The sequence below is a fragment of the Perognathus longimembris genome, chromosome 17, assembly GCF_023159225.1.
Source record: "Perognathus longimembris pacificus isolate PPM17 chromosome 17, ASM2315922v1, whole genome shotgun sequence".
Lineage (NCBI taxonomy): Eukaryota > Metazoa > Chordata > Mammalia > Rodentia > Heteromyidae > Perognathus > Perognathus longimembris.
In genome coordinates this window covers 35,051,277-35,074,750 of record NC_063177.1, presented here as the reverse complement: position 1 = coordinate 35,074,750, position 23,474 = coordinate 35,051,277, and the positions used below count along the sequence as shown (strand labels likewise).

At 45.4% G+C, this 23,474-nt stretch overlaps 1 protein-coding gene across 1 annotated transcript; it reads left to right on the top strand.

Annotated features, from left to right (window-relative positions):
* The first annotated feature begins 4,028 nt into the window (after positions 1–4,028).
* Positions 4,029–22,744, top strand: Ube2z (ubiquitin conjugating enzyme E2 Z). The gene is made up of 7 exons (XM_048365371.1): positions 4,029–4,444; positions 6,382–6,454; positions 9,134–9,321; positions 12,251–12,362; positions 17,556–17,668; positions 18,526–18,616; positions 20,759–22,744. Exons 1-7 carry the CDS (start codon positions 4,125–4,127, stop codon positions 20,927–20,929), a joined length of 1,068 nt encoding a protein of 355 aa, XP_048221328.1. The 5' UTR covers positions 4,029–4,124; the 3' UTR covers positions 20,930–22,744.
* Positions 22,745–23,474: the final 730 nt, after the last annotated feature.

Genomic DNA, 23,474 nt, shown 5'->3' with positions numbered 1-23,474 from the left:
ACTAGCCTTGAGTGCACATACACACATGCCAGGCCTGGGGCTTGAACTCAGAACCTGGGTGTTGTCCTTGAGCTTTGTGCTCAAGGCTGGCACTCTACCACTTGAACCACACCTCTGCTTCCAGCTTTTTGGGTAGCTAATTGGAGATGAGTTAAGATTGCAGCCTCCTGAGTAGCTAGGATTACAGGCATGAGCCACCAGTGCCCAGGTAGTGCTTGCCACTTTACAAAAACACTTGTGGAAAGCATCCTACTTCATCCTCAGAAAAACCTTGTAAGGTGGGCATTCTCCCCATTATATGGCTGCAGAAATGGGCTCCAAAGCAGGGGCCGGGAATATGGGCTAATGGCAAAGTGCTCGCCTCGTATACATGAAGCCCTGGGTTCGATTCCTCAGCACCACATATATAGAAAAAGCCAGAAGTGGTGCTATGGCTCAAGTGGTAGAATGCTAGCCTTGAGCAAAAAGAAGCCAGGGACAGTGCTCAGGCCCTGAGTTCAAGCCCCAGGACTGGCAAAACAAAGGTAGCAGGATTGAAAACCTGAAGCAAGGGTGGTGGCTCCAGCCTGTAATTCTCACTACTTGGGGAGGTAGAGATCCAGAAATTGCAGTTTGAAGCCAGCCTGGGCATAAAAGTTCTCCAGACAACCTCAAGTAATGGCTGGGTGCAGAAGTGTGCAGTTATCCCAGTAACAAAAGAAAGCACAGAAAAGGATCACTATCCAGACCAGCCTGAACAAAAAATGAGGATCTTAACTGAAGAATAACCAGTGCAGAAAGGGGTTGACAGTTGGTGAAGTGCAGAACACTTTCCTAGCAAGCACAAGGCCCTGGGTTCAAACTCCAGGGGTTATAGTTATATAAGTCAGGAAATGACTACATTTCTTTTTTTGTTTTATTTTATTTATTTTCAATATCGTGATGTACAGAGGGGTTACAGTTTCATACGTAAGGCAGTGAGTACATTTCTTATCCAACTTGTTACCTCCTCCCGCACCTTTGCCCTGCCTCCTCCCTTCCCTACATTTCTTGTTTAAAGTGTCACCTCTTCCCTCATTTTCTCAGTTTTTCCCTCCCAACCCCCCTTCCCCATTTCCATCTTCTTAATGGTTAATTCAAGATAGGAGTCTAATAGATTTTTCTGCCTGGGCTGGCCTTGAACCATAGTCCTGAGGTCACAGCCCCCTGAGTAGTTCGAATTAAAGGTATGATCCAATAGCACCTAGTTTCTCCCCATCTTTATAATCATGGTAAAACACTAGACCAACAAAACATGAAAACTGTATAAAATATTGTTGGGGTTAATATTGGTGTTAATTCTCTTGAGTGGTAATTCACAGATAACACAGTGTAAAGGAAAGGAAAAAAAATTGGGAGAACAAGTAGACAGGACAATGAATACCAAAGGACTACAGTAATAGGTGTGGGAGTTCTAAGTAGCAACAATGTCACACAATGGTTTGAACTTGTCTGGGGTTAGATGTATCTGGCCTACAGTCCCAATTCTGCTGCTTGCTCTCACTGTGATCTTGTTTAAGTGACAGAACCTCTATGTGTTTCTGGTTTTCCATCTGTCAAAACAGACTAATAATAGTACTTACATTATAAAACTGGTGTAAAGAATAACACAAAGCAGGGGCTGGGAATATGGCCTAGTGGCAAGAGCGCTTCAATTCCCTAACACCACATATATAGAAAATGGCCAGAAGTGGCGCTGTGGCTCAAGTGGCAGAGTGCTAGCCTTGAGCAAAAAGAAGCCAGGGACAGTACTCAGGCACTGAGTCCAAGCCCCAGGACTGGCAAAAAAAAATAAAATAATAACACAAAGCAGATAAAGTGTCGGGCATTGACCACTTAGAATATGGCAGATATAAAAAAAATAAAATTTTCATTTTCAGTGAATATTGGCTATTATCATTCAGATCCACAATCCATTATGAAAAATTCACAACGCTCTGAGAGCCAGGTTTTTTGTTTTTGTGTTTTGCTTTTTGAAACAAGAACTCCCTACGTAAATCAGGCCAGCCAGCCCTTCCTTTTTCCTTCTTTCCGTTCTTTCCTTCTTTCCCTCCCTCCCGTATTCCTTTCTTCCTTCTCCTCCTCTTTCCCTCTTTCTTCACTAGTAACAGGGCTTGAACTCATGGCCTCACATTCTCACTCAGCTTTCTTGTGCATAATTGACACTACCACCTGAGCTACACCTCTGATCTAGTATTTTGCTGGTTCATTGTCAATAAATCTCTGACTTTTCTGCCCTGGGATTTTTGTGGCTTTGAGCCAAGATCCTCCTTTAGATCCCTGAGCCTTCAGAGTAGCTAGGATTAAGGTTGCAATATCTGATCTGGCTCTATCCTTTTTTGATTGGGGGGGGGCAGCATTGTTGTGTAAAGTACTGGGGTTTGAACTCAGAGCCTCACACTTGGTAGGCAAATGCCCTACTATTTGAACCACATTCCTGGCTCTTTTTGTTGGTGTTGGTTGTAGGGCTTGATCTCAAGGCATGGGCACTATCCCTTAGCTTTTTTGCTCGTGTAGTGCTCTACCACTTGTGCCACATCTGGCATTTTTCTGGTTACTTGAAGGTAAAGAGTGTCTCAGATGTCTGTCTGGGCTGGATTTGAACCTAGATCCTCAGCTCTCAGCCTCCTGAGTAGCTAGGATTACAGGAGTGATCTACTGGTGCCCAGCATGCAATCCAGATTTTTGCTGGTTATTTTGGGGATGGGTACCTCATAGACTTGTCTGGGCTGGGTTCAAACCCCAATCCTCTGCTCTCTGTCTCCTGAGTAACTAGATTGCAGGGGTGACCCACTGGTGTCTGCACAGGCTTTTCTCTAGCTTTTTCGCTCTTTTCCCATCTTATTTCAGAGAAGTACTAAAGAATCCTCCCAGGATTTACTCACAGCCCCTTGGTTCCTGTATATTAAAGGAATTAAGGGAAGAAAAAGTACTGAAGGTTGGGTCAGGCTTGATTTTTCTTCTCTTTACCCAGTTTCCCACTTCCATTTCAGTATTCCCCAGCACAACGCCTAGCAACAATGTGGCCTTTGGTAGGCTCTTCATAAACATCAGCTGAGCATCAAACTGGTGGCTGGAAGCCCGCTGGCTCGACCCTGTAATCCTAAACCCTACGTACTCAGAGGAGGCTGAGATCTGAGGATCGGGGTTCAAAGCCAGCCCGCAGGAAAGGCCAATTAGCTACCAGAAAACTGACTGGTAGGGCACTAGCCTTGAGCTGAAGAGCTCAGGCCGGGGAGTTCAATCCCCACGCCGACAAAAAAACAAAAACCTGGTGGCTGGCACATGCCTGTAATCCTAGCTACTCAAGAGGCTGAGATCTGAGGGTTGTGATTGGAAGCCAGCCCAGACAAAAAAGATCTTGAGATTCTTATCGCCAATGAAACAGCAAAACGCCAGAAGTGGCGGTGTGGCTCAAGTGGTAGAGCCCAAGCCTTGACGGAAAACAAAACGAAATAAACAAGTTCAAGGCCAGCTCCCAGTCCCTGAGTTCAAGTCCCAGAAGTGGCACAAATAAACACACACACACACACACACACACACATATAGCCAGTGGCAGGTTCTAATTCATTCCTCCCTCCGGGTCCTGCTGCAGGCACGGGGCAATGGCAGCCTGTCCTTGGAGGTGGGACCCACCCACCCCGCCTCCGGGACACCCGAAGGCCTTCAGTGAGTCAACAGCTGTCCTACAGAGAAAGCTGGATGTCCGCTCTTACCCCAGGGGCACGCTGAGGATCCCTTCCTTTAGGGCAGAAGAAAAGACTCTCCCCACTCCCTCTCAACTTTCCTTCTCCCACGTCAAGGCTAGAAAATGCACCGTTGGTTGGAGGTGGACACACAGCTCCTCCCGAAGAGCACCAGGCCCCTGCGGTGTGGTGCGGGACCCCCTCCCGCCTCCGCCCCCGCCCTCGCCTTGGAGGACCGGGGTGGACGCTCTGGCACGGCGCCTCTCGCTGGTCCGTGCGGGGTGGGCGGAGCCAGCGCCGCCCGCCCTGGCAAGGGAAGCGGAGGGTGGGGACACTCTGGCCCGGCTCTCTGTGGTGCAGGAGTAGCGGCCGCTCTGGTCGGCGGACGTGCTGCCGAGCGGTCCCGGAAGCGAAGCAGCGATGGCGGAGAGTCCGACTGAGGAGGCGGCGACGGCGGGTGCCGGAGCAGCAGGCCCCGGAGCGAGCGGCGTCGCCGGTGTGGTCGGTGTTAGCGGTAGCGGCGGCGGGTTCGGGCCCCCTTTCCTGCCGGATGTCTGGGCGGCGGCGGCGGCGGCGGCGGGCGGGGCCGGGGGGCCGGGGAGCGGCCTGGCTCCGCTGCCGGGGCTCCCGCCCTCGGCCGCTGCCCACGGGGCCGCGCTGCTTAGCCACTGGGATCCTACGCTCAGCTCGGACTGGGACGGCGAGCGAACCGCGCCGCAGTGTCTGCTCCGGATCAAACGGTGAGACGGGGTTTTCCTCCCCCAGCACCGAGCCCCGGGGCTCGACCTTCCCCGCCCCCTGCCTTTCCCCTCCACAGGCCACTCTCGACGCCCGGCTCCCCAGGCCCAGGATGTCCAGAGCCTTGTCCCATCTCCCCCCACCCCCAACCCCAGGTCCACGGGCTCCTAACCCCCCTTCACGTGCCCAGGTCCGACCCCGCCCCTCGACGACCTCCCCGGAGTCCTGGTTCGGACACCCTCCCACACACCCCCTACCTCCGGACTGAAACCCGACCCCCGGCCGCTTCAGTACCACCCCTCTCGCCCTCCGCGCCGCCCCTTTCCCCCCACCCCAACCTACCTAGATGCGGTTTGCCAGCCCCACCCGTCGGGTCCCCCTCCCCCCATCTCCTTGCCCTTTTTGTAACCTACTCTGATTGCTTGGCCCCTGGCCTCAGACTGGAGCCAGCTTTCATTTTTACCCTCAGTTTCCTCAAAAATACACTCCACCCCAACACATGGTTCCCTCCCTACATCTGGATAGCTTCCTTCACACTTAACAAATCTTCCCCTCCAACCCATTTTCTGGTACCCCAAAGCTGTACCTCTCTCCCACCTGATCTAGAAACTGAGGCTCCTTTATCCACTAGCATTCTGGTTGTAATATCCCATTCAGGATGTTCTTCCTTGTATTTCCCCCCAGGTCCTCCGGTTTACTGTTGTGAGGCAAATATACTTAATTCAAACACAGGAACAAAAAGGCCTGAGTCCTTTCTGTGCTTATTTTTCAGGTTGACTGATCTTAGATCATATCATTTAATAGATGATATGTTTTGCAAAAGTACTTGATGTTAGTACCTGTCGCACAAGAGCAGGGAAATGGTGTTTATCCTGAAACTTGTTTCTGGATGACCAGATTTCTTCCCATGCCCCCATCACCACGAGCTTTCTTCTCTGGGTTGTGTCACCCAAAGTTTCTTTAGATGGCTGCCTATTCACTTTTCAACTTTGTAATGAAAGTTAAGCAGTATGATGTGTGTGAAGTACCTGGCACATTGCCTGACGGAGGATGCTGACTTGGAGATTGCCACCTCTAACTTAAATTCAGCATGCAACTTATACTCCTTCAGCTGTCTCCTGCTTCCAGTTTGGTTACACCTTTGAGTTTGCCAGTATTTCTTTGCTCTGTTTCCTGTTTTCTTTACCTTTTTTTAATGTTCTATTACTCTAGTATGTTTCCTACACTTTAATACATGGCTGATATTTTTCCTAAGCCTGTTGCTCTCAACTGATCCATTCTGGTTGGTGATACATGATCTAGAAATCCTGTTACCTGTAGTGGACACAACATATCATCGTAAATTACAGATGTAAGATTGTGTGATTTCCAAGCATTCCCCTCTCCCCAGCATGAAGATATCTCTATCCTATTGCTTCCTGGGCAAGAAGAGCATAATAAATTTGCTTACTGTTGCCTTACTTGCTTCATATGATCCCCTCACCATCAAAGGTCCACTGTATGGTTTATAGAAAGTTTTTTGGTGGGATTAATTATGACTTTCCAGTTACTAAAAAGATCTGCACTTGACATTCAGTGTAATACCTAGGAATCCCCAAGCTGGGAAGTGAGTGAATTCCTATGTGGGAGGAAGTGAGAGTAAAAGGGATGTGGCTTTTTCAGGGTGACATCTGATGCTGTTAGGATTTCTAGTTATTTTTTTCCCTCTCGCTACCCTCCCCCTGAGAAAACAATGTTCCTTTGATAATATACTCTCTGCCTGCCTGACAAGTACTCAGTTGAGATTTCTCAGCCAACAAGACAGTACAAACATTCGTGGTACCAAGCACCACTTTCTCGAACCCTGCCCTCATTGACTTGATAACAACTGTCCTTTTAAGGGATTCCCTTTTTCCCTCCTCCCTCACTGTGTCCCCTACCTCCTCTTGGTGTTATACAGGGATATCATGTCCATTTATAAGGAACCTCCTCCAGGAATGTTCGTTGTGCCTGATACTGTTGACATGACTAAGGTATGTAACTTGATGGGAGTTGGTTGGGGTTATTGGGAAATTGGGCCCATAAAGTTGAGTCTAAAAGATTATTTAGTGTCTCTCTGGTAATACAGGTGAATAAATTAAGACCTCCAAGAGAGTAAGTGGCTTGCCAGGGTCATACAATGAGGTAGAGCAGAACCCTACACAAGGGTCTATTACTTAGGTACATATGTTTGTTCCTGTTGCCCAGCTTTGTTATTAATAGGACCGTCTAGATGAGAAATTATATAGTCAGTCACCCTAGCTACTGCTCTGCTTAGCTCTCCCCCTCATCTTGCCACTTTTGACTTTAATGGTGGTACTATAAGTCAGGGCAAGTTAGGGGTAGGGCCAGTGTAGCTGAAGGGTTTATGGTTAAAAGGCTTTGCTTAGGCTCCTATCTTTACTAATTGCTTTTGAATATCCCTTCCACTCCAAGATCATTCCTTTCTTGTCCTCTATCCAGAGAAAGCTTACTACATACTATCAAATTCCTCTGACATAAATAAATACCTCACTGATGTTGAGTGTTCCACCCTTGGGAGAGAACAGCCATGTAAACAGATATAGGAAAGAAAGCAATTTTCCCAAATCTAGTGTTGTTTTTACTGAGAACTGAGAGTTTCAAATTTCTTAAAAACTTAGCTTTAGTATTCTTGGTATGTCCTTTTGTTTTTAGTAGTAGACTTTCCTTTAAATTGATTTTTTTTTCTTTTTGCAAGGTTGAAAATGTTTTTCCTGAGACATCTTATCCCCAAATACTACTGGTCCTAGTCCTTTGTCTCAGAATTGATGCCATATTGAGAGCAGTTGGGCTTGATATGTTTGGGGGCTAGACTAACCGAGGCTGTTGCCAGGTCAAGGCTGGGACTATAGGTGAGGCAGTGTTCTTTTTCTCTTGCTGTTCAAATTCTGAGCAGAATTAGTGCTTAGGAGTCTTTGGAGAAGGAATATAACTGAGTCAACTCAGATTTTCTTCCCTTCAGGAAGGGAAATCACATTCAATAATTATGGCTTGTAGAGGAAGACAATTCAGTGTTCTAAGAAATTTTTATTTTTTTATTTATTTATTGCCCGTCCTGGGGCTTGTACTCAGAGCCTGAGCACTGTCCCTGGCTTCTTTTTGCTCAAAGCTAGCACTCTGCCACTTGAGCCACAGCACCACTTCTGGCCGTTTTCTATATATGTGGTGCTAAGGAATCGAACCTAGGGCTTCATGTATACGAGGCAAGCAATCTAACCACTAGGCCATATTCCCAGCCCTATTTTTATTTTTTATAGTTATTTCTGTTTATGTGGTACTGAGGAATCGAACCCAAGGTTTTCATGCTAGGCAAGCAGTCTACCGCTGAGCCACATTCCCAGCCTGATTTTTTTATTTTTTAAACCAGTAGTGCTAGGGAAAGTTCTGAGGATTGTCTGTTTTGTTTTTGTTGCCAGTCCTGGGGCATTGACTCAGGGCCTGAGCACTGTCCCTGGCTTCTTTTTGCTTAAGGCTAGCACTCTACCTCTTGAGCCGTAGCACCACTTCCAGCTTTTTTCTATATGTGTGGTGCTGAGGAGTCGAACCCAGGGCTTCATGTATACGAGGCCAACATTTTACCTCTTAGACCATATTCCCAGCTCCCTGAGTCTAATGTCCCTGAGTGGACCTTGAGATTTCCCCATTAATTTTTGTACCATTGGCACAGCTGGTAGATGCCTGAGCCATACTCATTCTCCATGGAGGAAGCAAACAGACATGCTAGGCGCCCATCATAACCCTCAGCTCTGCACTATTAACTGACATTGGTGCTCCAATCCCTTTCCTCTTTTTCATTCCTCTTACCTACCCTTTGTGGCATGAGTATGTAGGGTGGAGTTGCATCATTGCGTGTTTAACCTAGGCAAGTTCAAACATAGATACTCAGTAAAAAAAAATACATATTGGATTCTTATTATTAAAATTATAGGTAGACATTACATTTTACACAATGATATTCTTTTTTTTTTTTTTTTTTTTTGTCATGAGGCTTGAACTCTGGGCCTGGGTGCTGTCCCTCAGCTCTTCAGCTCAAGGCTAGCACTCTACCACTTGAGCCACAGTGCCACTACACAATGATATTCTGTCCATATTTTCTGTGTAACACTGATGAGGGAGGTCTACACTATGCTTTAAGGGATAAGGGTGATTTTTGACAAGAGTTAGTTTTCGCTTTGAGCTTTAACTTTTTTTTGTTTGGTTTTTGTTGCCAGTCCTGGGGCATGGACTCAGGGCCTGAGCACTGTCCTTGGCTTCTTTTTTGCTCAAGGCTAGCACTCTACCACTTGAGCCACAGCGCCACTTCTCTCGCTTTTTTCTATATATGTGGTGCTCAGGAATAGAACCCAGGGCTTCATGTATACGAGACGAGCACTTTACCACTAGGCCATATTCCCAGCCCCTGAGCTTTAACTTTGGAACATAACCCCTGAGTATGATGCTACTCCATTGTAACAGGATTGCTTAACATTCTAAATTTATTTATATGAGTGAGTATAGTATATTTATGTGAATGAGTATATTCTGTATGGAAAGAACATGGAATTTGGACAGCACAGACAGTGGCCCTGTTTCTGACTGGGGTATAGGTGGAAGCCAGAAGGGGCTGGGTGGGATTTCACCTCACAATTTTGAGATGGGGTTTTATTTTACAGATTCATGCATTGATCACAGGCCCATTTGACACTCCTTATGAAGGGGGTTTCTTCCTGTTCGTGTTTCGGTGTCCGCCCGACTATCCCATCCACCCACCTCGGGTCAAACTGATGACAACGGGCAATAACACAGTGAGGTTTAACCCCAACTTCTACCGCAATGGGAAAGTCTGCTTGAGTATTCTAGGGTAAGAGGAGACTTCTTGGCCAAGTTGATTATTAGCAAGTAATTGATCTAAACCAATCTTCATCAACCAGGGTTTCTCATTTGAACTGCAGGGTAGAAAATGATTGTGTGATTTTTTTCCCCCTCAATTTTCCCTAGAATCCTAGATGAAAAAGGAGGGAAGTCCATTTATTACATACAAGAGATGTCTTAGGAAGTGGTTCTCAGTGCTTGGTCTCTGAGCTAGCACAGCAGCATCTACAGATTTAGGGACCCCACTCACTTGGTCATGCTATATCAGAAATTCTGGGGTCTACTACAGGTCATCCAGGCGCACTCATTTTAAGGACCACTTTCCTTAGGACATGAGCTTTAATCTCAAACAGGTTAAGAAAAGCTGCAAATCTGTGCCATTCAAGCTTATCTTGAGTCTTTTTTTTTTTTTTCTTTTTTGCCCGTCCTGGGGCTTGGATGCAAGGCCTGGGCACTGTCCCTGGCTTCTTTTTTCTCAAGGCTAGCACTCTGCCTCTTGAGCCACAGCACTGCTTCTGGCTTGTTTTCTGTTTAGGTAGTGCTGAGGAATCAGCCAGGGCTTCGTGCATGCTAGGCAAGCACTCTACCAATAAGCCACATTCTCAGCCCCTTACTTGAGTCTTTTAATGAATGATTTTGGAGGTGGTGGTAGTGATAATGATAATTGGACAATTGAATGAAAATGTCTGACATTGAAAGTCACTTCGGATATGAAATGTAAGTTTTAAGTGTATTTTCTGGGTACTACTGGGATATTGCTTCATGAAGTTTCTATTTATTATTCTGCTTTAATTGTCTTTGTGCATTAGTTAGAATGGGAATGGCTTCTAGCATTTCTGGGTTGGTCTTTTTTTTTTTATCATAATCTGAATATCAGTGGGGTGGGGAACAGATAACAGTTAAAAGATTAAGTTGCCCAAATTAGTTCTCCTGTTTTCCAGTTTTGAGGGTGGTAGGGAGGCAGCTGAAGTATACTTGAAATGGGATTCATTTCTCTAGAACACTCAAATCCATATTCTGAAGGAAATCCTTTGTAGGAGGTTGTTCTTGAAATCTTTCATCTTAGTAAGGTAGCATGATTGTGTCTGTTCGTGAGATACCGTGTGTGTGTGGTGTGTATATGCACGCGCGCACATATGTGTGTGTGCATGTGTGCTTCTGTATGAAATTTGTTCTGTAAACTGTTCTCCCTCGTTAGGCCAATATAAAGTTGTTTGGGGCATAGACCAGCTCATAGGAGAAACAGGGAAAGGAAGGTTGTGTGGTAAATGTGGTAGAACGTATGTTGGATGGGAAAGGAGAAGTTACTCTGGAGTTGAAATTTTGTGATGAAAAGCCAGTATAGAAATAAATTCCTACTACATTTTTCATTAACTCTGTTAGCCACATTGTCCTTTCCACCTAGATAAACATGTGTTAACTTACAAAAGAGATAGAATGAAGCTGAGTGCCAGTGGCTCACACCTGTAATTGTACTGAGAAGGCTGAGATCTGAGGGTCATGGTTCAAAGCCAGCTTAGCCAGGAAAGTCCGTGAGACTCTTATTTCTATTTAACCACCGGAAAACTGGAAGTGGTGTACTGTGGTAGAGCGCTAGCCTTGGGCAAAGAACTCTGGGACAACACCCAAGCCCAGAGTTCAAGCCCCACAACTGACAGAGAAAGAGAGAATATGAGAATGGTTCTGCTAAATTGAATTCCCAAATATATAAAGTTAGGAATAGCAGGAGACATGGAGCTCTATCTAGGAGAGCAAAGCTGGGAGAGAGGAGTTGCAGGCACATAGGAGCAGCCTCTGGTAAAGTTATTGCTGCTTGTTTCTGACTTGGGTTTTCCCAACCACAGAAAGTATAGTGGCCAATTAACTCGAACAAACTTAGTCCTGGCTCAGGTTGTGTTTGGCTTACAGCTGTGGTGCCACCCTGTCCATTAATTGAGCTAAAAGTAAATGTCATTGACATCCAAGCTATCCCGTCCTCCTTAATACTTAGTGAGGTTTATGAAAGAAAGAAGGGTGCAGTTTTGAAATTTCTGATGTTTTACATGTAGAAAAATAGTATTTTCAGACCTTCCACAGTCTGGAAGTGCCCATTACTTTCTTTGGTAGGTCACACCTATTCTTTGTTCTGTTTTGTTTTTTTTTTTTTTGCCAGTCCTGGGGCTTGAACTCAGGGCCTGAGCACTGTCCCTGGCTTCTTTTTGCTCAAGGCTAGCACTCTACCACTTGAGCCACAACGCCATTTCCAGCTTTTTCTATGTATGTGGTGCTGAGGAATCAAACCCAGGGCTTCATGTATATGAGGCGAGCACTTTACCACTAGGCCATATTCCCAGCCCAACACACCTATTCTTTGGTGTGGTCTTCAGAGAACTTGACACTCCAGGGGGCTTATTATAGAGCTGGCTCCCTGATCATCAGCCTCACCAGATGGCCTCTAACCAGATGGCTTCAGTCACCTGTGCGCCTCTGCTTACCTGCTCTCCCTAACTTACCACCAATCAGTCAGTCAGTAAAGCTCTGAGGTCTACAGAGGTTAACATTTAGACAACCTTTAGAATTATTTTCTTAACTTAGGTCTTTTATTTTGATACAGTAACCCTAGCTGGCTACTGTGTCTTTTCTAGCCCAAAGAAAATCCTTTCAGTTGCTGTACTTGCTTTCCCCTTTTTTTCTGTCCTACTTGATAAGAAGATTAGGCAGTTGACTGATTTCTGGAGTATGAGGGTGGGGGCAGAGGCTGGGAATTACCAAAATATTAATATAGTGAAAGAGAAACTCCTGGTGAGTCATTTGTAGTGGTGGTGGTGGTGGTGGTGGTGCTGCTGCTGCTGCTGCTGCTGCTGTTGTTGCTGCTGTTGTCAGTATCCCCTCCCTGATCTTTTCTCCTCACCTATTTCCCTTTGCTCTGCTGTTTGTAGTACATGGACTGGCCCAGCCTGGAGCCCTGCCCAGAGCATCTCTTCTGTGCTCATCTCCATCCAGTCCCTGATGACTGAGAATCCCTACCACAACGAACCTGGTTTTGAACAGGTAAGGCTCTGATCCCTATGATATTGGGGGGCTCTAAGATCTGAGAGACCTGCTTAAAAGTAGTCTTCCTCTAGCCCTTCAACAGCCCCATATATTATTACATTTTTTTCACTGTAGGAGGAAAGGTCAGCTGAGTGTATTTTTTTTTGCTTTGGTTTGAGGGCTTGTGCCTGTATTGGTGCTTGAATGGCACTCTTGCTCACCTTTTTTGCGCACAGCAGTTACTCTGCCACTTGAGACATGCTGCTTCTTCAGGCTTCTTGCTGGATAATTGGTGATAAGTTTCAAAGCTCTGAACCATAATCCTCAGAGCTCAGCCTTCTGAATAGCTAGGATTATATATAGGAGCCACTGGTACCTGGCTGAGTGTATGTTCATTATTTGTTAATCTATAGAGCGGAAGGCAATACAGTCATATGGAAATTAATTTTAACTTACAGTGTGAGCTTTGGGAGCCATAGAATCATTACGCTTGCATTTTGCAGCGTCCCCTTAAGTAAGTCATTAGGAAGTACTGTGATACAGCTGAAGGTGTAGCTCAAGTGGGAGAGTGCCTGCCTAACAAGCTTGAGGTCCCCGAGTGCAATCCGCAGTACTGCCCCCATATATACAAATGAAGTACTGTTACCCTTGGAGCCAAAGGAGCTGGTCATTAGGTAAAACTAGAATATTCTAGTCAGTGCTACCACAGAGAATGTATAGTAAACACACTTTCCCAAAGGTATACTCTTATGCCCAGTAATGGCAGATTTTTATGTGTAATTTCTTGTTTAAGTTTTATTAACTATACGAAGTAAGTACTGTCTACTTGGTCAGATGTTAATTTATTTCCATGATAACACAGATGAGGTTTTTGTTTATTTGTTTGGTTTTTGCCAGTCCAGGGCCTTGGACTCAGGGCACTGTCCCTGACTTCTCTTTGCTCAAGGCGCTAGCACTCTGCCACTTGAGCCACAGCACCACTTCTGGCCGTTTTCTATATATGTGGTGCTGGGGAATTGAATCCAGGGCTTCATGTACAGGAGGCAAGCACTCTTGCCACTAGGCCATATTCCCAGCCCCCACAGATGAGTTTAGTACTCAAGATTTGCAATGAGTGTCCAGATTCTACCATTGTTTTCAAAGTACGTGTGTGTGTGTGTGTGTGTGTGTGTGTGTGTGTGAGAGAGAGAGAGAGAGAGAGACAGAGACAGAGACAGAGACATGCCCATATGCTGTTCCTGAGGCTTGAACTCAGGGCCTAGGTGTTGTTCCTCAGCTTTTTTGCTCAAGACTAGCACTCTTATCACTTGAGTCACTTCCAGTTTTTTACCCAGATGGGCTGTGAACTGAGATTCTCATATCTCACTCCCTTGAGGGGCTAAGATTGCAGGTGTGTTTATGAATAATACCTCATAAACACAAAATTCCAGTAATGTTTTCAGAAGGAAGTTCAGTGTCAGTGATTAAAACAACTTTAATTTTTATTTTTTATTTTTGGTGCTTGAGATAAGAACTTAGAGCCTTGGGGCTGGGGATATGGCCTAGTGGTAAGAGTGCTTGCCTCCTATACATGAAGCCCTGGGTTCAATTCCCCAGCACCACATATGCAGAAAATGGCCAGAAGTGGCGCTGTGGCTCAAGTGGCAGAGTGCTAGCCTTGAGCAAAAAGAAGCCAGGGACAGTGCTCAGGCCCTGAGTTCAAGCCCCAGGACTGACAAAAAAAAAAAAAAAGAACTTAGAGCCTTGGACATGGTAAGCAAATGATCCACCATTGATTCACACTCCAAATTTACAGGGGTTTTTTATTTGTTTGTTTTGCTTTGCTTTTTTGGTCAGTTGTGGGGCTGGAACTCAGGGCTTGGGCACTGTCCCTGAGCCTCTTTGTGCTCAAGGCTAGCACTCTACCACATGAGCCACAGTACCACTTAAGTCTTGAGTGGTTAGAAGATAAAAGTCTCATGGGGACTTTTCTGCCTGGTCTGACTTCGAACCATAATCCTCTCAGCCTTCTGAGTAGCAAGGATTATAGTCGTGAGCCACTAGTGCCCGGCTATAGTTTTTCTTTTGAAAAATCTCAAGCTTTCCTTCTGGTAGATTTATAATACTTCGTTCAATGATTCTGGAGCCTTAGAGACATATAAAGGAGACTATGAAGCATCTTTTTTGTTGTTTGGTTGTTTTTTTGCCTGTCTATGGGTTTGAACTCAGGGCCTGGGCTCTGTCTCTGAACCTCTTTGTGCTCAAGGCTAGCTAGCAATTTACCATTTGAGCCACAGCATCACATCTGGCTTTTTCCCTCTAAGTAGTTGGTTGGAGACAAAAAGTCTCATGAACTTTCCTGCCTGGGCTGGCTTCAAACCATGATCCTCAGATCTCAGTCTCCTGAGTAGCTAGGATTACAGGCATGAGACACGTGTGCCCAACACCATGAAGCATCTTTTACCAATTGATGACATTTTCTATACCTTCACTCACTTTTTCTTTTCCTGGTACTGGGGCTTGAACTCAGGATCTGGGTACTGTCCTTTAGGTTTTTCATTCAAGGCTGGTGCTCTACTACCTCAACCATAACTCTGTTTCCAGCTTTTCTTTTTGTTTTCCTGCCAGTCCTGGGGCTTGAACTCAGGGCCTGAGCACTGTCCCTGGCTTTCTTTTTGCTCAAGGCTAGCACTCTCCCACTTGCCACAGCGCCACTTCTGGCTTTTTCTGTTTATGTGATGCTGAGGAATCGAGCCCAGGGCTTTGTGCATGCTAGCACTCTACCACTAAGACACATTCCCAGCCCCTGCTTCCAGCTTTTTAGTAGTTAATTGGATATAAAAGTCTCATGAACCTTCCAAAGGGTGGCTTTGTTCTTATGTCTTAGCCTCCTAGTAATTAGGGTTTTAGACATCAATCACTAATGTTATTGTATTTATTATTTTCATTTTTGTTTTAGCAATAATTTAGTGTAGCTGGGTTAGAATAGAAAGAAATGGAAAAGAATGAGAAACATTCCTCTTCCCATTCAGGAAATGGGATAAGTTAGAATTATGTTCACTTTTCTACCTCCAATGGCTCATGCCTGTAATCCTAGCTACTCAGGAGGCTGAGATCTGAGGATCACAGCCAGCCTTGGCAGGAAAGTCTGTGAGACTCTTATCTTCAGTTAATCACAGAGAAAGCCAGAAATAGAGCTATGGCTCAAGTGGTAGAGTGCTAACCTTGAGCAAAAGGAGCTCAGGGACAGCACTCAGGCCCAGAGTTCACGCCCCAGGATCAGCAATAATGAAAAGCAAAAAAGACTGCACATTAGTTTCACTAAATAGAACTTTGAATGGTAGAAACACAAATAGAATATTGTCATATTTGAACATTTTCTTTAAAAACACAATTTTAAGCAGGGTGACCATGGCTCATGCCTGTAATCAGGGAAGCTGAGATCTGAGGATCATGGTTCAAAGCCACTCTGGGCAGGAAAGTCTAGAAAAAGCCAGAAATGGTGCTGTGGCTCAAGTGGTAGAGCACTAACCTTGAGCACAAAGAGACTCAGGGACAGTGCCCAGGCCCTGAGTTCAGAACCAGCAAAAAAAAAAGAGAGAGAGAAAGAAAGAAAACAAATTAAAAACACAATTTTAGGGGGCTGGGGATTTAGCTCAGAAGAAGAGCGCCTGCCAGGGGCTGGGGATATGGCCTAGTGGCAAGAGTGCCTGCCTCATATACGTGTACGTGAGGCCCTGGGTTCGATTCCCCAGCACCACATATACAGAAAATGGCCAGAAGTGGTGCTGTGGCTCAAGTGGCAGAGTGCTAGCCTTGAGCAAAAAGAAGCCAGGGACAGTGCTCAGGCCCTGAGTTCAAGCCCCAGGACTGGCCAAAAAGAAGAAGAAGAAGAGCGCCTGCCAGCCAGGCAAGTGCAAGGCCCCGAGTTTGGTCCTCAGCTCGGGGGAGGGGGGGGACAAAACAACCATAAAAAGACCAGAAAAACCCCCACAATTTTAGGTCTTACATGCATTACAAAACAGTCTTAAAGGAAGAAGTGAACAAAAGGGTTTTCAAAAACAAAACTTTTGAATTTCCATGCATATTACACAGCTTGTTTGGTCCTACTTTATTGTCAGTTGTTTTAAATCATTTGCTGCTTAGTGTTCCTCTACCCTTAGTTTTGTGAAAATATACCTCCCCCAAAGCAGAGTAAAAGTTGATTTAAGTTTATTTGCTTAATTTTAATAGATGAAGCAAAAATTGTGTGTATAGTTTGAAGTGTGTGTGTATATGTACTGTGGCTTGAATTTGGTATCTTAGCTTTGTTGCTCCAGACTAGTGCTCTACCATTTGAGTTACATCTTCAGTTCTAGCTTTTTTTCTTTTTTTTTTTTTTTTTGCCAGTCCTGGGCCTTGGACTCAGGGCCTGAGCACTGTCCCTGGCTTTTTTTTAGCTCAAGGCTACCACTCTGCCACTTGAGCCACAGCGCCCCTTCTGGCCGTTTTCTGTATACGTGGTGCTGGGGAATCGAACCTAGGGCTTCATGTATGGGAGGCAAGCTATCCTGCCACTAGGCCATATCCCCAGCCCAGTTCTAGCTTTTTAATAGTTATTTGGAGATAAGAGTCTCACAGACTTTTATGTCTAGTCTGGATGGCTTCGAAGCTTCCTTAAAATTCAGCCTCTAGGATTACAGGTATGAGACATCAGTACCTGGCTTGAGATTTTGTTGAAAAGAAAACATGTCTTTAGCAGAAGTTGGGCAGCATTATGGGAGAAATGAGTCAAACATCCGCAGTATAATAGCTCTATGAATCCTAATTATTTTTCTGTTTTCTCCTTGGAACTATATACCTGTGGATTGCAAGGGTCTACTGTATGTATGTGGTTGTTTCCCTTTTAATCTTTACCTGATAGATTCAAGATTTTTCATTTTTTGGCAATAGAGCCTTGTTATATAGTTGAGGCTGGCCTAGATTTTGAAATCCTCCAGCCTCTTTAGGGATTTAGATGTTTGCCACCATGCCCAGCTGATTGAAGAAAATGTGATGAATCTAGTGTATTGATTATAGGCCAGAAGATTCTTAACTGAATGAGTGTCCCAAAAAATAAAGGCTTAGTTCTTAATGCAGTAAGAAAAAAAAAATGTCATATACCCAAAACTAACCTTGAAGCCCTCTTCCCATTGGCTTTTCTTTCTGCCTAAATTTTGTTTTTTGGATCCTATGGCATCTGCCAAATTACAGGAGAGACATCCAGGAGACAGCAAAAACTACAATGAATGTATCCGGCATGAGACCATCAGAGTTGCGGTCTGTGACATGATGGAAGGCAAATGTCCCTGCCCCGAACCCCTCCGGTATGTGTTAAGAGGGCCCGCCATGCCTGTGAGGGCCTTGGGAGCAGAGTCCAGTATTGAGACAGATAGAAAGGGAAAGATGTAGTTCATACTTTTTTTTTTTTACCTCCTTGGTAGTTAAAATCAAACCTAGGACTTTGGCATACTAAGGGCCCTGCCACTTGCTTAAGTGCCCCAGCCCTTCTTTTTATTTTTAGACAAGGTCTGGCTATGTAGTACAAACTGGCCTCAACCTCTTACTCCTCCTGCCTCTGCCTCCTGAAAGCTACAATATTTCAGGGGTATACCACCATATTTGTCTTGGCTCATGCTTGTAAAGAGCTGTGGATTACCCAAAAGGAAGTTCAGAGAATTTCTCAGTTGTTTCAGAGTGCCAGTGCAAAGTGCGAAGAGTGGTGGGAGAGGCAGTTCATGCCTTCAGGGAGCCCCCAATATGATGAAGGCTTCACACTAACCATTGCATAAACAATGAGGGAGAGAACATTTCATAATAAACCCGTTTCTTCGTGTTAAGTTTATTTCTGAATGTTAGACCTCATCAAATACAAAGGTATTAAACTTCTAGGAGATTTTGAGTAGGATTTAGATTTAGGGAAGGGCTGTGGAAACCATAGAGATTGAGCACAGCATGAGTTGGGGTTGGGATTTAGTTGATGAGTATTATAGCCCTCTCATTTTGTGATTCCTGGGTTATAAGGGAAATCAGCTATCACAGGCATCTGTTTTTCCATTTAAAGATCTGTGTGGGAAACAAAATCTGGCCTTAGGAACTCTGACTGTGTAATCTGACATTAAGATTCAGAAGTGAAAGGCAGACTCGTGCCCCAGGGTTTCTAACTTCTCTACTTATTTTTCAGAGGGGTGATGGAAAAGTCCTTCCTGGAGTATTATGACTTCTATGAGGTAGCCTGCAAAGATCGTCTGCACCTCCAAGGCCAGACTATGCAGGTAATACATACAGCCCCCACTGCTAATTCTAGAAGCCTCACAGAAAACCATGTGGAATCCCCACTCCCTAAGGTTCATGTCCACGTCTTGTAGAATAGCACAGCTTATAGGAACCTGTGTCATTTGAGGAATTGAAACCTAGAAGACTGACTGGTTTGAAGCTATGTAGCATTGGTTCCTAGTTCATGGTATAAAGTCTGTACTCAGAGTAATCTGATTCTTCTTCAAGAGTGCCTTTCTTGGGGCTGGGAATGTGGCTTAGTGGTTGAGTGCACTCCCAAAGCCCTGGGTTCCATTCCTCAGTACCACATAACCAAAAAAAAGCCAGAAGTGGCACTGTGGCTCAAGAGGTAGAGTGCTAGCCTTGAGCAAAAAGAAGCCAGGAGCAGCGTTCAGGCTGAGTCCAGTCCCCAGGACTGGCAAAAAGAAAAAAGAACACCTTTCTTTCTTGTTCATAGTCTTTGGCCACTGTGAAGCTCAGAGAAGGTGAGAGTTGCTGCTGAAGTTTTTTTCCCTATCCCTAAGGGATCACAGAAAGGCAACTTGGAGAAACCATGGATTGAATGTTCAGTCCTCTTCCAAAAGTGATAGCCAATTCACAGTTCATGTAGTCTTTACTGGGGAAATGTGCCCTTGCTTCTGTTAGAATGTAGCTGTGGGGAGGGTGTGATGGCACATGCCTATAAATCTGGTACCTAGCAGATTGAGTCAAAATGAGAAAAAAAATTCAGGGTAACTTCCAGGTTAATTTGGACTACTTATTGAAAATATAGACAGGTTGGGGCTTCTTTTAATAAAGAGGTTCTTAGTTTAGCCCTGGTGGCTCATGCCTATAATCCTAGCTGCTTGGGAGGCTGAGATCTAGAAGGTCAGTTTGAAGTCAGCCTGAGCAGAAAAGCCTGGGAGAATCTGTCTTCAAAATAACCAGCTAGGCTGGAATTATGGATCAAGTGGTGGAGTACCATTCTGGCAAGCAGATTAAACATGTGTAAGGCCCTGAATTCAAACCGTGGTGTAGGAAGAGACAAAAAGGTGTTTTGGGTTTTTTTGTTTGGTTTTCTTTTTTTGTGGTACTAGAAGGTAGAACCAGAACCTCAGACATGTCAGACAAGCACTCTTAAGCATACTCTTAGTTTTGTTTTGTCTTACTTTTGCCAAGCTGGCCTTAAACTTTGAAGTACTCCTGCTTCCACTTCCCACATAGATGGAATCAAACCCTGTGCTACCACACCTAGCTAATAAAGAAGTTACTTCCTATTTTATTTTTGGGAGGTGGGCACATGTGTGAGTCACCAGTGTCCAGCTCCCCAGAGTTATTTTTGATAGTTTGAGGACAGCTAAGCTTTTCTATGTTTAATCTCAAATGTCAGAGACTAAGAAAGATCAAGACCAGGTGGCCCTGGAGCAGTGTCCAGAAACAGACAGGAATGTCATGACATGAACTCTGGGGAAGAGTTCAGGTGCTTATCTGGAAGTCAGAACTCTTACTTCTATACCTGCCTTAGACCTTCAAAAAGCAGTGTCATTTTTGCATGTAGCAAATAAAGGATGATATTCCTTTTGCTTTTAGAGATTAGTTAGAAATAGGCATACTTAATGGTTACATATTATGTATTGAATTTTTCTAGCTGTCTCATTAATTCCAGAAGTCCATGTGAAATCCCCTACAAAGATTATAGCCCATCTCTTACAGAATGTCTCCATGTCTTTCTGCATTATTGGCTTGCATTTCTTTGAGGGGGGGGAGGGGTGTCCTGGAACTTGAACACTGGGTCTATGTGCTGTCCCTGAGCTTTTGTGCTCAAGGCTTGTTCGTGCTCTACCATTTGAATTATTGCTCCACTTCAATTTTTTGAAAGTTTATTGAAGATAAAGAGTCTCATGGGCTTTCTTGCCCAGGCTGGCTTTGAAACTCCATCCTCAGATCTCAGCTTCCAGAGTAGTTAGGATACAGGCGTAGGCACTAGTACTTGGCTGAATGCAAACGATTTAGAACTACTGGGGAGGCAGGTGTGTTGCAGCATTTTTTCTCCTCATGGCTCAGAAGGTGAACTTGCATTTCACTTGGGTCCAAACCTGTTCTCTTGAGGCTGAGCCACCTGTGCCTGAACGTTCTGTTCCCTTGTCTCTTTTTATCTGCAGGACCCCTTTGGAGAGAAGCGGGGCCACTTTGACTACCAGTCCCTCCTGATGCGCCTGGGACTGATTCGTCAGAAAGTGCTGGAGAGGCTCCACAATGAGAATGCTGAAATGGACTCTGATAGCAGCTCATCTGGGACAGAGACAGACCTGCATGGGAGCCTGAGGGTTTAGACCCCGTCCCCTCTTCCCTCCCCCAACTTGAGAGTCCCAGCAGAGTCCCTTTCCCCCACCCCAGGAATGGAGAGGCACCGTGTATCTCCCTCCAAACGTGATGTCATCCTGCAAGATGGCAAGAAATGAGCAAGCTCAGATCCCAGGGTGTGGGAGTGGGGGGTTCCCAGCCTGACCCTTGGCGCTGGAGCACCTAGGGCTGTGTTCATCCTGAATCAGGGCCAAGGTACCTTTATAGGAGCACCCGGGGGTAAAGGCCTCTGGCAAAACAGAACAACCATCACACCTCTCCGCAGGGCCAGCTCCTTAAGGATAGAAGACAAATTGCAGTTCCAACAGGGAGTGTGCCCGAGTGATTTACTGGGGTATCTGGAAGGGAGCTTGGGGTGGGGGCTGTCTTGTGACATTTAAGCAGTCTGGGTGTTTCTGTTCATATTCAATCTTGAAGCAGGGCTCCCCAATGCCCTTTTTGTCCCTCCCACCCCTCCCGTGTTATTTCCCACAGGCCAGATAATTTTGTTTTTCCTAATTTATAGTCACTGTTCTAGACAGACCAAAGAGAAGGAACAGTGGTGGAGTCTAGGCTGCTGATCAGTAAGCTTTACCTAGCACCTGAGCACCTTTTTCCCCTCCCCCCCCCCCCATTTCTCTTTTAGGTTTCAGACACAAGGTAAATGGGCCTGGGACTTAACCCAGGTCTTGGTGAAGCCTGCTCAGGCACTGTAAGAAGCCTGAAAGTACTGTCTGTTCCCACAATCACTGATTTGAAAAGTTCCTGACACAGGCCGGTGCAGTGTGTATGGTATTAGAGCCACTACATAGAATAGTCCTTACAGATTTTCATGAGTACTAGTCAATGAGGGTATTTCTCTTGAGGGTGGGATACAGGGGGGAGACTGATGCTAGTCGTTATTGTATTTTGTTTGGCTGTCCTTGTGTATCTTCACCCCAGCCTATAGTCCTCCTCCTCACTGCAACCCCTGGGGATTTGTGGGAAGCAATGGTAGCCAGTGGCAGAAGGGGATTGGAGCTGTGGCTACTCCCTAATCCTCTCCCAGCTGCTCTTTGTCCCTGGCTCTGATTGGGTATTTGCCCATGTTTAGCTGCAGTGATCCCCTAGTTGGTTGGCTCAGAAAAATGTGCTTCAGATGCCCTGTAACTTTGGACACCAAGGGAGTCTATCCTTCCTGTTCGATTTGTTCTCCCCCAAACTTGCAGATTCTTACCACTGGGACTCCCAGTAGGAAACTGGTGATCCACGTGGCCCAGAGCTTTAGTCCATCCAGACACAGAGGGGAGAGCATGATGCCTCTCTGCCTTGCTCACCTCCCGAAGGTCTCTGCCATACGGATCATGGAGATGCTGGAGGAATGAGGGGATAGGACACAGAGGGCACCATCCTACTGAGAGGGCCGGAAGCAAAGGAAGTGGACAGAGTGGTGTGCTTGGGGAACTTAAGTTTATCTTGGATATCTGAAGCCTGAGTGTTCACATAGAGACTCAAAAAGGGACCCTGCTTCCAATTTCCCTCTTCCATTCCCAGAGCTAGTCCAGGGCCGAGAAGAATGCCCTTGGTCTGTGGGTCCAGTATTGTCTGTCATCCACTTAAGTGTTCCCACTTACAAGTGACAATCTTCTCCTTGGCCCTGCCATGGGGCAGAGCATGTCCGGCATAGCAGCCTGACTTTTATGCCCTAATCTTAAGTTGAGAAAATATATGCACAGGAGTCAAAGAGATGTCTTTATATCTGACTGTACATAAATGAAGTTCTTTTTTTTTTCCTTTTTGGTGCAATAAAGTTTGTTTTGGCAGAAGGAGGAAGCGCCTGTGGGTGTGGGAGGGTTTATGGAAAGGAACGATGGTATCATCTCACCCACCATACCTCACCTAGGCCTAGAATTTAGGTGCACTTATGTGGGGGAGGTGGGAAGGGAGTAGGAATACTGGTGACTAGATTTACTGGAAACACCCAGTTTAAAAGTTATGGCTCAGGAAAGTTAAGCCACTTTGACCTTGGCTTCCAGAGAAAGGAAGCTCGGAAGAGTGAGCGGGTCCTGTGAGAACAGGCAGAAGTAGAGTTGTTCCCAGGCTTATTTGCTAAGGAAGGTTGTCTCAGTATGGTAAAGCCACTGAATTTCAGTTACAAAACCAGAACTGCTGAAGCATCAGACCTTTAGGACTAGAAACCATAAACTTGGGCCTCTTCCCTTGTAACCGCCTACTTGCTTTAGGAGCCTTAATGTTCTGCGGCAGAGACGTTCTCCTGGCTAACCACATGTAGAAAATGTCTGTACACATTATGTCTTGCCAGCCTGTACTGTACAAAGCAGTGATGCAGTACAGTATGGACCTTAGAGTTCAGACATAGGTTCCAGCTTTGGCACTGCCTAAGTGGGTGGCCCTTGGTAAATCACTTTGGTTTATTATCTGTGAGGTTGAAATATGTAGGGGAAAAGCAGAATCAATTTACAGTAAGATTCCCTTTTCCACAATGAAGCTAGATGGACCTGGTGTGGGAGAGGGAGAGACTGTCAGGGCCGAAGA